The 18,352-nt window shown below is 39.3% G+C and overlaps 1 protein-coding gene across 1 annotated transcript; it reads right to left on the reverse strand.

Moving 5' to 3' along the window:
* Window positions 1–182: 182 nt before the first annotated feature.
* Window positions 183–12,116, reverse strand: shrprbck1r (sharpin and rbck1 related). Its single transcript, XM_054623267.1, has 14 exons — window positions 11,446–12,116; window positions 8,694–8,868; window positions 7,914–7,991; window positions 7,531–7,672; window positions 7,283–7,373; window positions 6,777–7,098; window positions 5,648–5,748; window positions 5,302–5,472; window positions 3,637–3,797; window positions 3,339–3,450; window positions 2,494–2,673; window positions 2,063–2,161; window positions 1,679–1,822; window positions 183–1,430 (listed from the first exon to the last, which is right to left on the reverse strand). Exons 1-14 carry the CDS (start codon window positions 11,731–11,733, stop codon window positions 1,350–1,352), a joined length of 2,145 nt encoding a protein of 714 aa, XP_054479242.1. The 5' UTR covers window positions 11,734–12,116; the 3' UTR covers window positions 183–1,349.
* Between the last annotated feature and the right edge of the window lie 6,236 nt (window positions 12,117–18,352).

The following is an 18,352-nucleotide window of genomic DNA, read 5'->3' on the forward strand; positions in this document are numbered from 1 at the left end:
ACTTCTGTACAAATTCGAGGTACTTATACTTTACGTGATTATTTCCATTTTATGCAACGTTGTCATTCTACATGTCAGTAATCAAGAATCCTTATGGATAAAACAATCTTTAATTATTTTTTTTTGTTGGCTTTGAAGTTTTTGCATCTAAATAAAGAAAAGAAGAAAGAAGTTTGTGAGGTTAAAGGGTTTTTATTGATAATTAAGGCACAACTGTACATCAGCAACACAGAGCTGATATTCTAACACAAGTAACAGTGAAGACTTATTCGTGGCTTGTCAGTGCAGGGCAGTAGTGTAGTCGAGGGAAAAGTCTTGTGTGTAACAGAGTGCAGTTGGTGAGCCTTACGTGTTCATAACCTGGTTAAGGTGGTGCAGAGTACATGATTGATTTCCACTTAGGAATTAGGATAACAAATTCATGCAAAGATGAATTAGAAAAATGGTACAATAGATACAAAGCTTTCTCAAAACAAAAAAAGCTGTTAAGTATGCAGGCTAATATCACCGTATGCATCATGAGCTCCTTAACAGGAATATTAGCTTTTAGACAAAATGTGTTTACATGTGCCTTCACAGAAAGTATTCAAGTATTGCAAATTTACATTTGACTATTAATCAATACACTCTCCTACACAGCTGGTGAGCAGTACCTCAGTGACCTCTGCTCCGCTTGTCAAATACAGAAGCATGTGAGTTAATGCATTGACACATTTCAAACATCTTTGGTAGGTAAGGTATACATGCAGTCAGACTATCACACAGGCACAAGAAAAAAACAAACATATATAACTTCATACACTTGTTCGAGCTTTCTCTATGCAGAAAATTGCATATCAAGAACACAACATCGATTTTGTAAAGTTCAACAGAAAACATCATCATAAACATCCTGCAACAGCTTTTGTGCACAAGAATAAGGCCACTTGCAATCTGGTATGTAACTAGCAAAAACAGAAAACAACACACCTGTATTGCGATTTTTGCAGTGCAATCATTGTAAAGTAAAATTTATTTCCCTGCATACTTGTAAACAACCATATTGACACAACAGTCAGAACTGATAATTTAATTTAAATACTAAATGCTGACTTGTTCAAGTCAACGTATAATTTGTTATTCTGACTGCACTGAAAAGCCGAGGGAAACAAGTGATGGTTAGAAATTTGCTGAGAGGAAATTGAGAATGTTTCCAGTTATAACAAGGAGGATAAATTGTATAAAACAATCCCCAAGTTTGACCTAAATATACTTTTTAAAATCACCTTAATCCTCTTTTTTTCAAGAGGATAGTTTATTTTATGTAAATTATTTCATTCCCTTCTACAGTCTGACTGCTCTTGAGATTCTCAGTGGCAGTTTTGGCATTTAGGATGGCATTTCTGATTGTCGATGTTGCAGCGACATCCTCCGCTGGTGTCTCCAGGACCCTTGGAAAGGATCAAAATAACAGTTATCAAACCTTTAACTTACTTAAATGAAACCTTTTGGCTGTATTTTAGCTTAATGACATGTTGCCTTTATGACAATGAACAGATATTTATTCCTTTGAGAGACTATCAACCCAAGGTTTATGAATCAGACTTCCATCCATGTAGACCACCACCACAGTGTATCTTATAAATCATATTTACAAATCCTGAGGGTGCCATGAGGAAAGCAGGGAAGCATTTCTTACCTTAGGTCCCCAGCGGGGTCCTCTTGTTACCCAGCAGATCTCAGTGTGACATACAGTGCAGCGCAGCCAATCACATCCATCTCTCTTCTGCACAATGATGCCACACTGGGGACAGAGCATTGCCTCACCTGACTGCACAAGAGTCTATGAGACAGAAAATGAGTGTCAGTGTTCATTTGTTCTATAAGCACATAAAACACAAAGCCAATCTACCTATAAGTGATAGCATAATCTCTGCACTTAGACATGGATTGGCTATGACATTGATACATTCATCTAATACTGCTAAAGCAATAGCAGTTCCAAAAACAGTGATAAACAGCTTAGACGAGGTCTATCTTTCCCTTTTACTGCTACACAAATGCTCAAGTGTATTCAGCTTGCCTTGAGCAGATGTGTTGTCCTCCTGGCAGCAGAGTCATTTATGGCGCGGGCTGCAAGATCATCCTGGTACTGCTTACAGTTCATTCCCTCGTGGATAGCCTGAGCAGAGAAGAAAAATGTTAACAGGGACAGAAAAAAAAAGTCTCTGATGTATAAAGATAGAAACACTTCTGTCTTTAAACAGAAGGTAGCTTGAGGGGACAAGACCAATTAAAAACATGTGACTCTTGGGTCGATTTCAAAGAACGGGTTGCTGTTAATTATCTCATAATCTTTACCCCAATTTCTACCATAGTTTTGCCTTTATTCATATTAACATTTAATGCACAATCTCATGTGTTTTAGTACACCAAGACAATTTCCTAGAAACTATGAGAGTAAATGATCAAATACTGTATCATTTGTGTGTTTATACTGTATATACTTCATACCTTGCAAATCAGGCAGTTGTGTTTCCTGCAGACGGGGCAGTGGAAAACATTGACCGTGTCCTCGTACACACACCAGCCCAGACAGTCTGGGGTGGCACAGTGGTAGCTGCCCTCACATCGAGACTCTGCCACTGACAGACCTCTCTGCAGCCAGCGCTCATACTCCTCTGCTGGAACCAACTGAACAGGAGAAAGGGAAATAAATCACTGAGGACTAGTGAACCCTAATAATACTACTGACAAGTTATAATTGGTGAACACTTATTAAGGTGAACACAACAGCAATGAAATGTTTTGAATTCTGAAGAGGAGCACGGTTGCCATTGTACTTTTAACTCAAGTCACGTGTAGTATACAATGTATGCGTTTTGTGTGATGAATGATGTGTACATGTAGTTTTTTTTCAAGGCAAATACTGTATGTCCAGCTGGAATTTCAAAGCCCTTGTTGTACTTTTCAACTACACCTCTGCCTCTTCAAACGGAGGCATTCAAACCATTGCATGTCTTCAGCAGGCCTGGTTGGACCACATGTTATTGTTTAACATTTAGCAGATTTGGAGGTTGGCTAACTCTTGCTTCATATTAGCTGAAGATGCTGAAATCGGTCTGCGGGGAAAGGGGTCAAAGTCTGGTCTGAAATCAAGTAGCAGAGCAGTAGCTCCAGCTTCTTGGCTGGTATCGACAGTGTTTGAATAAAAGGAGTGTTTCTTGATTAATAAAAACAAAATGTAAAGCAAGTTTGATTTACATATTCGGATGCTTTGTGATAATACTACCTGCTTATATGCCAGCTATTAAGACACTGTATCTTCTGTAAGAGAGCAAATACGTGGTGTAACTCACAGCCCTGATCTCCCTCTCCTGCAGGGAGCAGGCACAGGAATATGTGTCATCTCTGTATGGACAGGCCACCTCTGGCTCCTCACTCAGCATGATGACTGAACGTAAGCACTCTCTGTTCAGACAAACATACAGACACAGAGAGAAAATCCAGTGATATTTAATCAAGCTAAAATAACTTTAATGTATAACTCATCCCATCAGCAGACCCTTTCTCTTTCTCTTGGTAAGACACTACATTTGAACTTGTGATACATCTATACTCTTTGTTTTTTTTAATCCCCCTCCTCCTGAATCTTACCTGCAGAAGCAGTGGAGACACTCCCTCAGCAGGACCCCCTCTCCAGGCTTCAGGTCAACGTAGCAGATCCTACAGTCCACAGGCTCTGGGTTAGGCAGCAGGTCCTGGCCGTCAATCATCACCAGCCGGGCAAAATTCTCCCTGCGCTCCGCTTCCCTTGCCTGGCACAAGGGGTGGTGTTGTTGAGAGGGTTAAACCAATGATCTGTAAACTATTTCCCTTCAGATTTTATCACAGTGGCAATGCAGACAATTGAAGTATTGTAGGCTAATTTACAGATGAACACACAAACATTGTGTATAAACATTTTATTTCAATCTGATTCACAGAGTATATACAATTAACAGTGCAAAAGGAACAATCAGGTTAATACATTCAACTTAATGGCATACTCTGCTCTTTGGGAGTTCATTAAAAAAAACACTTATTGCTGAAAGTCAACAGTGATCATGATTATCATCTTAAGTCACCTTCTTTCATGACCTTTTCACTAGACTTGACCAATCTATTTGCCAGTGGCTTGTACCACTAAACGAGGTCAGTGGGTTAGCCAGATATCTTTGGGCTTCACTAAGCCCCATTGCAGGTAGACAAACACCTGTAAACAGCCTGACCCATGACCAGCTTACAAGAAGTTAAGAGTTAACATTCCTACAGGACCCAGACAGGGACACAAGAGATTATAAGGAGTAAAGCGAGGTAACCCCTAGAGATTCAGACCAAGTTAAGCTAACTTTGTGATACAGGCTCCAGGGCCAAAACATGTGTTTATGTGACAAAAACAACAATTTTAACTCTCAAATGTCAACATTGGGCTCTAAAATCCAGTAACACTCCAGTACTACTCTTCACCAGCACACAGTTGCGACATTTTTATAAAATATGAAAACAATAGTTCATACAGTTACTGTTAAATTCCATGAACATGTAGCACACTGGGGCCAGTAATGCACCTGAGCCACCACCTGGTTTACTTATTTTACCGATATTAGGCTAAAATAATCCTTAAATAGGCATTGGTGGTATTTGTATATCTTAAATGAGCTCTTTAACCCACATTCAACTTCATGGTAGATATAACTGAACCACATACTTTCATTTCAATCACATGTATAGACATAGGCTGGTACATGATTAATTGTTATGTGATCTAAAAGTAAGTGTCTGATGAGTGCAACGGAAATGATGCTACAAGTTCAAAATGTCTTTAAAGATACATAAATAAACATGGAGTGTGTGTGTGCTCTTGTCTGTGTGTGTTCAGTGGTCCTGGTCCAGGTTATACAGGAGGGAGTTGTTTTGAGCCCCAGCACTCCTCAGCACCTCTCTTCTCCCTTTCTCCTTCAAAAAAACAGAGACAGAAGAGAAGAGAGTCAACCTTGGAGGGCCTGCAAATTTGAACTCAAATGTCAATTTTGAATCAATTTCATACTCCCCCCTCCTGAGTATTTTGTCATATTTGGAGCTCTGTGTTGCCTGTCTGCTTATTTACTAAATAGTAATTGACCCAGGCTTTTTGTTGAACCCTTCTGTTTAATGCTACCAAACGGGACGTAACACTAAGGTTTTACTGAAAGAATGTACAAACAGGAGTATGATTGTATATGTTAGACTTTGGGTGCATGGTCTGCTCGGTGGTGCAGGTGTGAGTGAGTTTTTTTATACCTGCTGGTACTGTCTGATAGCCTCCTTCTCCTGCTGGATCCGTCTGAGTTCCAGTGCATCTGGTCGGTATCCCCCAGGGATGACGTAGCTGTCCGGGCGGTTTGTACTGCAGATCTCACAGCCCGGCCGTGTTGGTTTGTTAATGAAAGTGCAAGAAGGGCACGACCAACCCTAAGGCACAGAATAGTCGGTTAAGAGTATGTATTAACACGAGAGAAAGCACTACATGCAAGTTCTGCCTTATAAAAGATTACTTTTCTTATGACATATTTTGTGTGAATAACATATATGACATAAATGTGTGAATAAAGACTCTAATTAAACCACCATTACTGTTGTCTACTACCTGGTTGGAGGCTGTGTTGGGGCTCAGTGCTTCATTGAGTTGAGGCATCTCCAGGTTGATGAGATCTCTGATCTCGTTGATGTTTGCTCTCTCTGACCCACCTGAAACATTGATTGAAAAAAAAGAAAAGTAAAATAAAAACTTATAAGCAACCAGTGACGATATGTGCATCCATTAGGTTTATGGATGATTAGTGCCTCTATGTATGTAACCTTGATTTATGTGCTGTATGCAAGTGAAAACCCTTCTACACCAAAACAATTGATTGTCTTAGGGAGAAAGAATCTGTTCTACTGACCTTCTTTGGTTTATTGATTTTTTTTAATCCATTAGAAATAGGTCTAAAAGAAATAACACTGCACTGTCAAATACTACATACACATGCACAAAATATTCCACTATTATTCAGAATATATACATTCAGTTTTGGTAGAATTACACTACTTTTAAACAATTTGAAAGACCGTGGCTTTATATTGTCATGCTAGAAGAGTATATGGGTTTTAACAATACATTGGACTCATTGTAGTTTTAATGCAAAGTTCCCCCTTTCAGTGGGGTTGCAGTACCAAGATGATATCTTCTGGTATTGTTGCAGCATCAGATTTTTTCTTACACAGTGTATTGTAAAGCAAGGCTTTTGCTTTGAGTTGCGTAGCTGCTCTAAATAGCTCAGGTCATAAATATTTTATAAACTAAAATTGAAATATTTTCAGGCTACTTCTTCCTCCTGCTACTATAAGAGGTAGTATTTCAAGAAACTGAGGAAAAAATGCACCAGTGGGTTTTTCATGGGCATTAATGGTGATAAGAAACACATTATACATATTATACCATTCGTTGGGCACCCGTGTATCAGTCCTTTATTGTGTTACTGTCTAATAAACGCCCTGCGATAGTCTGGCGACCTGTCCAGGCTGTACCCTGCCTTAGCCCAATTTCAAATCGTGTGGGATCCAGCCTCCCTCGCGACTGTGTACAGGATAAACGGTTACTGATATTAGATGGATGGATGTCTAATGCAATAAATAAGCAGGTATAAGCTCATTTGGGCGAAACGACATTGAGAAGTTAAAGAAAATCTGATCTGATACCGGTCACAAAGCCAGACGCTAATGCTCTCACTCACCAGTGTTGCTGCTGGTACGGAGCCTAGGAGGCAGGGTGGAGTAAGGCCTCCGGTCCAGGGATGAGGGGCCATTTGCAGAGGTAGCAGCGAGGGGGGGAGTGGGGAAAGACAGGGATGGAGGATTGAGGAGGAGGGCACTCTCCTGGTCCTGCTGGAGGACTTGGAGGGACAAGCGAGCATGACGGGCTGACAGGAGGTACAAGAAGGCCGTGTCTCCGTCCTGACGAACCCCATATGAGGCCAGAGAGCGCTGGTCGGTGCACAGACACTGGCCAATCACCCAGCGCTGCACCCGCGGGTGAAAGCCATGCTCAAGAAACATCTGAGGTGGTAGAAAACCAAAGAAGGAGAAAAGAAAGACAGTGAGATAGAAATATTAATCTTTTCGATAGACTGATAGTGGTTTATTTTAGGAAAATGTGATTCGTGGTTTTGAGCTATATAAATAAAATCAACATGATTCTTTCGGGACACAAATGAAGAAGAGAAGCATTCCTCAGACTAACCTGCTGTTTTAGTGCTGCGGTGTTCATATGCGGGGAAACTTTCACAGTGACGGTACAGGACGAAGAAGAATCCTCAACTGCAACAGCCAAGCTGTTAGATAAAATGAAACACAAGACATTAGCAACATTGTTTGTCAAAACTGTGTCTCATGATCTACTTTATATCACATTTTGAAATATAAAACGTAACATTTATTGACTATCCATCATGCTTTTGAAACTATTATTAATATTGGCGAGGCTCCTACTGGATTTCAGTGTCTTCGTAGTCTCCGGCAGAGGGCTGAATCTTGAGTGTGGCATGTTGTAGGGCGAGTCTGGCAGCAAAGTCAGAAGCAGACTGCATGTCTCCTGCCTCTATGGCTCGGGTCAGATCTATGCAGGTATCCTCTACAAATGGACGCACACACACACGCAAGGAAACACAGACAAGCCCACACAGGTGAACATATGGGCAAGTGTGTCCAGAGGATGTTGCCATACCTCCAAACAGCCACTAGAGGGCTATAATGATTCAATGAATGAATGAATGATTAAAAACGAGTGAGGGAATCAGGGAATTAGTTACATCACATCTAAAAAATAATTAAATATTAATCCATATTGAAAGGAAGATGTTCAGCATTCACACCTGTTCGTTGCAAGGCCAAGGTGTTCTGACGATGGAGACCATCTAGGAGGCGCTGTGGATCGTTATCCTGAGGGGCGACTGCGAAATGTGGAATACCAGAGCAAAGCATTTTAATAAAGAAAGAAAACCCATGAAAAAAAACACCAGAGACACATTCTAGTGCAACAGTCAGGAACATAAAAAACAAGGATGAATACTTAGTTCTGATCTTGGATGGTTATTAATCATTGTATGCTAAGTCAGTTGAAGAATATGGGCCTGAGATTGTGATACAGCCACTGTTGCTAACTTAAAAAGTCACCCATAACACAGTTGTTTAAATTCCACAATAACAACAGCTTTTTATATTATTTGATCTTTTTTTCCCTTGTAATTTATAACTCAAATGCATGTAAGTGAGTAAACAAGGGCATATTATGTAAGTAAGCATGGACCAATTGATTGAAATTCCCCCTGAAGCCATAATATGAATCTTGGTTATAGTGGCTGAGATTAACGGAAATTATGTTAACACGCATTGAACAAAGCAGTGAAAAGCTCCTTTGTTCAAAAAATACATAACCAGTTTGATTCCGTAAGATCAATTAAGTTCACTAAAGGGCAAATGAATTCTACCAAATCACACACAACAGGGATTGTGTACTGCCCATTGTACTGTATAGGTTTGAAAAGGCTCAAAGGTTCCTGTTACAAGGTATGACATATCTACATTTCCCCCACCTCCTTGCTTTGGTTGTTATGTGTAAGAACAGTGAGTATTTGGCAAGAAGGGCGACTGACCTCTGTGTGCTTCTCTTAGTGAGGAAGTCAACACCGTAGCCCACTCCTGGGCCTCCTGCTCACAGCGGAAGTTGAAGCTGATGCGTTCATGTGGAGGCGCGACCAAACTCAGCTCGTGGCACTTTGGTGACTTCACCTCATATTTGACTGTCCTCAAATCAAACTCAGCGATGGTCTGGGAAAGGAGGAACGGGGAGTAAGAAAAAAGGAGATGAGGTAGGAAGAATTGGGAAGGGAAAATGAATCATAGGTCACTGCATGTGTGCACTTCATTTGGTAAAAACATAATTTAACATTCCATTATATTGTAGCAACATTAAATATAGATGCAGTATTACAGTATGTGGCAAAGAAAATATCAAACAAAAAAAAATATATTGTGTAAATGAAGACATTTGCTTAAGAAAATCCAATAAATGAAAAACAAAAAAGGTCTTGCATGGAACTTTCCCTAGCTGAGTGTGGACTCGTTTTTTACACCTCTCAGTGTAATGGGATGCAAATCAGCAGCACAACTAACTCCACCAAACCATATCATAGAGTTACATCTAAGAGTTTCAACAAACACCAAATTTCAAATTATCAATTTGATGAATGTAGGACTTATTGGAGAACTGTTGCATTACCCTGCATACGTTTTAGCTTGGTTTACCTAATACACTGGAACTGAGAGTAGCTGTATAATAACACTTTTTAAATAATTAAGATAACTGACAAAAAATAAAGGCTCTGTATTTAGTCTATTATGTGACACTTTCTTTGCATTTTCTAGTAAGAGCATTGTTCATCCTCAGACTCCAGACACACTGTCAGTGTTTTCTAACCTGAGGATCGGGACCCCTCCAAGGCGTCAGAAACTAAATCTGAGGGGTCCCTGAATTATCAATAAAGAAGAACAGAAAGTTATGCTACACCAAAGTGCAGTATCTTATGATTTGACTCTGGCAAATAGCAACTCTAACTCCTATGTTGAATACACTTCCTGTAAGTTTAAAAGTCTGCTTTGTAATGTAATGTAATGTAAAAATGTATTTTATGTGCAAATGTAACCATATAGCTCTGTAATGTAGAAATAAATGTAATCAAGTGGACACCTCTTTGTAGGCAACATGACTCCAGCCTGCAGACCCATTCATGGTTTGGATTAAAAACCAAACTGAAACCTGCTCTAGGTGCTCCTCATTAATTTAAGTTTCATTTCACCATATTCCCACACACTCAGTCCTCGCACTGTGGAGTATTGAGTCATATCTATTCCAACAATGACTGTAATGTAATGTAATGTAACAAGTCACCCTGTGGACACATTTTTGTTCAATTCCGTGTTTCCCCCTTTAAAAAAACACACCACTAACTCCACCAAACCATATCATAGAGTTACATCTAAGAGTTTCAACAAACACCAAATTTCAAATTATCAAGGACTTATTGGAGAACTGTTGCATTACCCTGCATACGTTTTAGCTTGGTTTACCTAATACACTGGAACTGAGAGTAGCTGTATAATAACACTTTTTAAATAATTAAGATAACTGACAAAAAATAAAGGCTCTGTATTTAGTCTATTATCATTTTCTAGTAAGAGCATTGTTCATCCTCAGACTCCAGACACACTGTCAGTGTTTTCTAACCTGAGTTTATCGGGACCCCTCAAGGCGTCAGAAACTAAATCTGAGGGGTCCCTGAATTATCAATAAAGAAGAACAGAAAGTTATGCTACACCAAAGTGCAGTATCTTATGATTTGACTCTGGCAAATAGCAACTCTAACTCCTATGTTGAATACACTTCCTGTAAGTCGCTTTGGATAAAAGCGTCTGCTAAATGACTGTAATGTAATGTAATGTAATGTATTTTATGTGCAAATGTGAAGAACCATATAGCTCTGGTTTTGAAAAGTGCTATAGAAATAAAGTGTAATCACTGGCTGAGTGGACACCTCTTTGCAAGGCAACATGACTACAGCCTGCAGACCTGCAATGCAAGTCGCTTTGGATAAAAGCGTCTGCTAAATAACTGTAATGTAATGTAATGTAAAAAGCCATTCAAATTTAGAAACCACTGCTCTAGGTGCTCCTCATTAATTTAAGTTTCATTTCACCATATTCCCACACACTCAGTCCTCGCACTGTGGAGTATTGAGTCATATCTATTCCAACAATGACTGTAATGTAATGTAATGTAATGTAATAAGTCACCCTGTGGACACATTTTTGTTCAATTCTCGTGTTTCCCCCTTTAAAAAAAACGCACCACTAACTCCACCAAACCATATCATAGAGTTACATCTAAGAGTTTCAACAAACACCAAATTTCAAATTATCCCAAAAAATCCCTAAAAACTTTAGATTTGAAAGTACATGACTGATCTCTGTGGATGTGGCTACCGGTGGATCTTAATAAAACGTAGGGTTAGTGTCACGTGACTGAAGAGTCACATTCAACATTTAAGGAAGAGTCACACCAATTACCTGTGTAATTACAAAATATGAGGTAATTCAGCATAAGAGAATTCAACTCTCCCAGCTTACAAAACATGAGATGTGGTACTAGTGAATAAGTGGGTACCACACTTATTCACTAGTTTGATGAATTTATTGTTATTTTATATCAACAAGAAAAATATCTCTTTTATCTGGGATAATCCCTGAATTATCAATAAAGAAGAACAGAAAGTTATGCTACACCAAAGTGTAGTATCTTATGATTTTCACTATTCTAAGCCCCAGCACCTCTCTCTCCAGTGAACTCACCACACTCCGGCCGGTCCCGTTGCCGTCCTGGAGCGACAGCCGGAATTCCCCGGATTTCCCCTGGTCCATGCTGAGCTGCAGGCGGAGTGACTCATCGGCCGCTCCGGGGAGGCACAGCGGCCGAATACCAGAATGGGACACCGACACCCGAACCGACATGAGGACGGTCTGGCACCCATAGTGACAGGGGAGGGAGGAGGAGGAGGAGGAGGAAGAGGAGGAGGCGGCGGGGGGGTGGTCCGGTGTGTGACCGGGGGTTTGAGTCCAACCACCTGAACTCAGCGACATCCTGCATGTAGAAAACACACACACACACACACACACACTGGCTCCTGTGGGTTGTTTACCTCCCACCTGTGCTTCACCTGTCCTTTACCAGCTCTTACATTGCGACAGGAAGCAAGCTGCGTCGTCTGTCAACTATTTGGAGTCCAAAAAAGTGTAAAGGTTTCACTTCTCTCTTCTTCCGTTTCTTGTTTAAAGAGTTGTTTCAAGTCTCTCCTATTGGCACTAACAGCATTCTTCAAAAATATATCCCATTCCGTTTCTAACACTGAAGGTTACTGACGTTAGTTTGACACCGCTCACGATGTGTTGTTGACGTTGTTGATGCTTTCGCTTCGTAGTGCGCATGCGTGGTAGGTTGTCTTCTTCTCTGAGTTTTAACCACAGCCGGCATCCGTAGTTTTGCTTTGCTGCCATCATCTGGACTTATTTAACTCCTACACTGTAGGAGTTAAATAAGGTCAGACAAACCTGTAGGAGTTAGATATAAGGTCAGACAAACCTGACACTGTAGGACCTACAGTGTCAGGTTTGTCTGACCTTATATCGTCTGCCTTGTTCATTTCGATCAAACTCCATTGTTTTCTTAAATATTGTTCTTGTTTGTTTGCTTGTTTCTTCTTTCGTAGTAATTTGCCTCTGCACTATACTTTTTCTCTGGTTTATGCTTTGAGATGCTTGTTTAAGAAAGGAGATGCACTTATGACTTCTGGTGACTAGTAGTTCTCTTGAATACCTATGTTGAATACACTTCCTGTAAGTCGCTTTGGATAAAAGCGTCTGCTAAATGACTGTAATGTAATGTAATGTAATGTTTGCCCTAATCTTTTTTATTCCAACATGCATGCCTGTCTACATCAGTAGTGCTGAGGTGGATTAACATTGTTAAGCTCCTGGGAATCATTACATTACATTACATTACAGTCATTTAGCAGACGCTTTTATCCAAAGCGACTTACAGTCAGTAGTATATTACATATCATTCACCCATTCACACACTGATGACAGGCTACCATCAAGGTGCCACCATCAGACTCTAACTAACATTCATGTAACATCCAGTCCACACCGATGGCAAGCCTTCAGGAGCAACTTGGGGTTAAGTGTCTTGCCCAAGGACACATCGACTGCCGAAGCCGGGTATCGAACCACCGACCCTCTGATTGGAGAACTACCTTGCTCTCCACTACGCCACAGCCGCCCAATCAGCATCCCAAACAACCTGACATGTTCATCACCACTCTATTCCCTGGGCCAAGCCCTTTTTTTTTTTTACTTTTACAGAGGAGCAACAGAAAGCTCCTGACTTAAAACATTACAAGCTGGCATGGGATGTGCACGGCCCAGGACAGGAGAGCTCTACAGCGGGTGATTAAAACAACCCAGAGCATCATTGGTACCCATTTACCTAGCATCAGTGAGCTCAAGGACATTAAAAGACAACACCCACCCAGCCACATCCTGTCCACCCTGCTAGCTTCTGGCAAGATATACAGTCTTATCAGCTGCAGTGCAACTTGAATTTAGAAAAGCTTCTTTCCTCAGGCTTTTCATCCTCCACCCTCCACCATATAACAAATACAATAAATGAAATCTTGAACCTTGAACCTTGCTTTTTCTGCAATTAACAACTAAAAACTATAAAGTACAACTATTCTATGACTGAATCACAACAAACTATATCTTTGTTTGTATGTTCAATTAATTATAAAGTCATCAAAATGACTACAACCAAACTGTATACACACTTTTTTTTAACAAATTTGAAGTCTGTTTTTATATTTAAACTCCTTTTAACTATAGAACACACTCCTTAAATCTGCACTTTATTTTTTGCCTTAATTAGAAGTAATTCCAAGTCCACTAATAGAGTTTCTAGTAATCACACAGCGATTATAGGCCATATTAGAGTTGGACAGAATTCCTTTTCTTACACGCCCAAGTCTGATCCAATATGATCTAAGAGCCCGGCGTGGGTCACATCCTACTAGTAGAATTTTTGATGCAGATCCATAAACTGCACTTCCATAATCTAGCCTTGATCTTATTTCACTGCATATATTTATTTCAAAGATGCAATATTGGCTGCCCATGCAGTGCAGTAGAAGCCATTTGGTATTATATAAAGTATGTGTGTGTGCATACATTACACCACAAAGGGGCAGCAAAACATCCCATATAAAAGTCCTCCTTTCTCTTCCTGATAATAATTCTGCTGAAATGTGTATTTGTCAGTTTAGGATTATTTAGCTGTTAGTAAAATATGGTTTAGTTTTATATATTAAACAATCTAGCGGTATAAATCAATTCAAATGTGATCTCAACCCGCAACATTAAAAATGCTTCTTACAATTGAATGCATCAATAATTATAATCCAGCGGTACAATTGTAGAAGAATGGGGTCATTCTGTGTAATGAGTACTTTTGCTTTTGATACTTAAAATACATTTTGCTAAGTAAAATTTTGAGACTCAAGACTTTTTACTTTTACTTTTTTTGTTGCATTTTGTGCTGTTTAACTATTCATTATGTTTTTTAATGACCCCTGTGGCATATACGAATATATTTCTATGCTGTAACTTGTCGCCTACATGTTCATTAATTAAAAAAAAAATATATAATAATAATTTAGCATATATCCATCGCAAAACAGAATACTTTCATGGCTGTTTGCAGCCTAATTAAGACAAAGTTCTTTACCTCTAAAAATGACCAGTACATCAAATGTCTTTCCTCACAACAGCAGTTTAATTCACCGTAGGTAAACAGCACCTGTGTGCATAGTAAGATTTTCTACTTTATAATTTGGGATTGAGAGGTCTCACACACTGCTTCATTTGTTTGGCTTGTCACAAACCCTTTGGCATATTAGAATAGTATAGATCTTTTTTTTCATGAGCAGATTATTTGACCTGGGACTGAAGGGAAAGCACAGGAGTCACTGAAAACATTAACGATGGCTTCATTCTATTCAGGCGTCCCATCATATGTTGGCCCGCATGCAAAATAAAACCAAAGCTGAAATTCAGCCATCATTGATTACTCTATTAAGTGCTTTAGTGTGCATTTCCTACTCTACATAAAGTGGATGTGGTCGCAACCATTTAGGTAAGATCCATTTGATTCGACTTGAACCCACAATTTCCAGCACTGGCCGATAAAACCATCCATTATGTAAACTTGTAGGGTCTAGGCTCCAGCTGTAACACATTTCCTTGTTGATCCATTGTTGAATTACTGTATACAGCGTACAAGTTCATATGAATTAAAAATATTTATCAACTTTTATATAAATTGGGGAGCACTCTTTCTTTGTCTAAAAGTCTACTATTACTATTACTCCTAGCCTACTAAATCTTTATGTCCCTTTGTCTTTTCACCTGTTTTCACCGCTAAGATGTGTGTTTGGTATTATAAAGAATTCACGTTTGAGTAACTAGGAAACCTGCAATCTGAATGCCGATTGTTCAGAATAAAATCCTGCACCAACAGGAAATACCTTCAAAGGCATGTCTCTGCTGACCACTGACTTACCATTTGAAAGCATTTTAAGATAGAGGGTTGACCAAACCTGGTCAATGAATGTCCCGGCCCACGCCCTCTGTGGGTCACGAATTATGAGGCAATTAACAAAATATACTGTAGAGCATAAGGGGAATGATTTAGACCACAAAGCTTGGCCTGTTCAAGCTGTTAATCATTTTGCAAGCAGGGTTTTCTCAATCAATACCCCATTCCTCAGAGCCCTCGTGTCTCACCATATCAGGGAAATATCCTTGTTGAATTTTATAGCTTTTTAAGAATAATTTCTATGAACTCTTTATAGATTCATATAGGCAGGATCCTTCAAAAATTTCATTCACAAAGTGTAATTAAGCGGGAAAGTGCCAGACACCTCATGCTGTGACTTGACTGGTGAAACTCTGGGCCTCCATTCACAGAAACAGCGATAACACAGACGAGATTAAGCCATTCAATCAGGTGCTGATGAGATCGTGATGTCATTGTGTCACATGTCAGAGGCGGCATCATGATTGAAAAGAAAAAGTCTTGTGCGTGGAAAACGTTGACCTAAGCAGTGTATTTTTAAACCAAATATGGTGATTTTGTGAATTTAGAGCAGTGATGATTCAAGGATGCATTAAAATAGGCTAAGAATGAAAAAGATTACGTTGCAATGTAGAAATTCTATTTATCTCGAAATGTATTCATGAGTAACATCCTAAAGACCACATTTTACCCACAAAACAAGGACAACCAAACCTTTCACACATGCCTGTAACTGGGCATCAAAGAGAAGCAATGAATCACTGATTTCAAATAAAGGCTCCCTATCATCAATCAGATTAGTTTAATTATTTTAGGATTCTTCCATGTTGTGGGGTGGTTACACATCCGCAGGTAGTTTTCTTCTCATTTTTGCAGCAATAAGCTCGCCTTCATTAAGGGCTTGTTTCTGCATCATATCACCTGATCTCGTCCATTATAAAATTATAGCTGCTCTAATGTGTGGAGGAGAACCAAAGTGCTGCCCGAGGGCGTACATGCACATATACTCACATGGTCACACACATACACCCTTAAGCGTCACATGCTACGCAGGATGGTGATATCATCCCGATGTTCTTTAATAGAGCTTTAGATGATTGTATTTTGTAGATGGGAAAAGTTTATTTCAACTGGATCATAATGATTCACCCACCTAAAATACACATTGTAAGGGAAATGACATCACATTTTAGTGTTATTTTGTACGGTACATTGTAACTATTGAGTTTAAAAGTTACACGAACCTACAATAGAACTGCAACTCATTTCTTTTTAATATAGATTCATTTGTAAAAAATCTTCAAATAATCAATTGGTCAGTTAAATGTAAGAAAGCTCTGTGATGACTTTTGACTGCTTGTCTTGTCTAATGACCAGTCAAAAAAACTCAAAAATCTTAAATTTATTTTCATAAAACAGCATCACATTTTCACATTTGAGAAGTTGGAACAAGCAAATATGAGGCATATAAATTACTAATTGATTATCAAAACTCATGCGATTCTGTTGGTTGACCAATTGATCGATTGACTAATCATTTTATCTCTACATCTGCTGCTGAATCCATTGACTTGGTTCTGCAAATAAGCATGTATTCTTTCAATAATTTACAAAATAACCCCACAAAATAGTAGTTGAAATGAATCTTAAGGACATATTTTGAGCAGAAAGGTCACTCAGTATCGTGACCTTTACGGACATCGCTTTAGGCCCTGAGGTGGCTTTACACCTGGTTCTCCTCACCTTGGCCTCTCACTTGTGATTCATCACTATCACCTCTCAGCAAATGCCAAGTGCTTGACAGTAATATGAATTCACATGCACCTATACTTTAGGTCCGATACTATATATTTAAAGCTCTCACTCCCTCCTGAATAATTTTTTAGATTGAGTTTTTTGCTCACTGACCTAAAATATATAATACTAAAATATTTCCAGCTGCAACACACAAACTTTAGTTTTGCATCTCAGTATCAGACACTGTTTTAATATCTTAAAAGAGTGACGTTAGGTGCAGTGAGCTGTTTAAATGTACAATCTTTGATCAGATTTTTTTACCAAAAAAGTCCATAAGGTTTAGTTTCCGGTGACATGAATACACCAAGGTTTTTTGCCATAGCTGATTATGTTCTGCCTTGCCCGCTGTAATCAAGCTGATTGATGAAAGGCTCATCAAAAAACGCCCACCACAGTCTGAAACACCTACTTGGGGTGGCGGGTTTCCCCATGTTCACTAATTTAAAGTTGTCCGTGTGTTATTGACTTCCTGATGGACTGCTCTGCTGCGTGACAGACATCAGGAAAACTCCCCTAACTAAACCTCCTTTCTCAAAGAGATGAGGGGGTTTAAAGAGTGGGAGGAGAGGGGAGGGGAGGTTGTGGTAGTGGGGGGAGGGGTGGTGATGCATCCTGTAGTCTGGGATCACTGTGTGTGACTGACGGTCTTGATTCATCATCCAACAACAACATGAGCGGCATGGATATATAAGCTGGAGCACACCTGCTCTACAATAACGACTTCAGACCTCTGCCAACTGACCTCAGCCTGTTACCAAAGTTAAGGGTAAGGAGCTGCTCTGTGAGTTTTTACATTATTCTCTTATTTTATTTCTTTTTTTACAGGCTGACATATTCACTCTGGTTAAAGTGAATGAGGATATCAATAGGTTATGTGCTTTTTTTTTTTTTTTTTTTAGGAGAGATATTCCAGGTGAATTTGTGTTAACTATTTTAACACTAACTGTGCTACACCACAGCAGCCTGTTCAATGTGGTAAATGGGCTTTTATGATATTGATACTCTAGAGTTAATAGTAACAATAGTGTGTATTTAAATCCTTGTAATGTTTGATTATTATAATATTATCATATGAGCTTAGCCTGGTAATAAGATTTAACTTACTTAATCCTTCTATTACTGTATGACCCTAGGACACTTTTAAGTCTAATTGTATCAGTTTTTTTTCTGGCTTTGTTTTACTAGTCTTTCTGTTTCAGAGTCCTTAAACGGTGAGTGATACTTTACTGACCGGCGTCCATCCGTCCTCTCCAGTGCCTTGAGTGACTCCCCAGC

Source organism: Anoplopoma fimbria, chromosome 21 (assembly GCF_027596085.1).
Source record: "Anoplopoma fimbria isolate UVic2021 breed Golden Eagle Sablefish chromosome 21, Afim_UVic_2022, whole genome shotgun sequence".
NCBI classification, from domain to species: Eukaryota; Metazoa; Chordata; class Actinopteri; order Perciformes; family Anoplopomatidae; genus Anoplopoma; species Anoplopoma fimbria.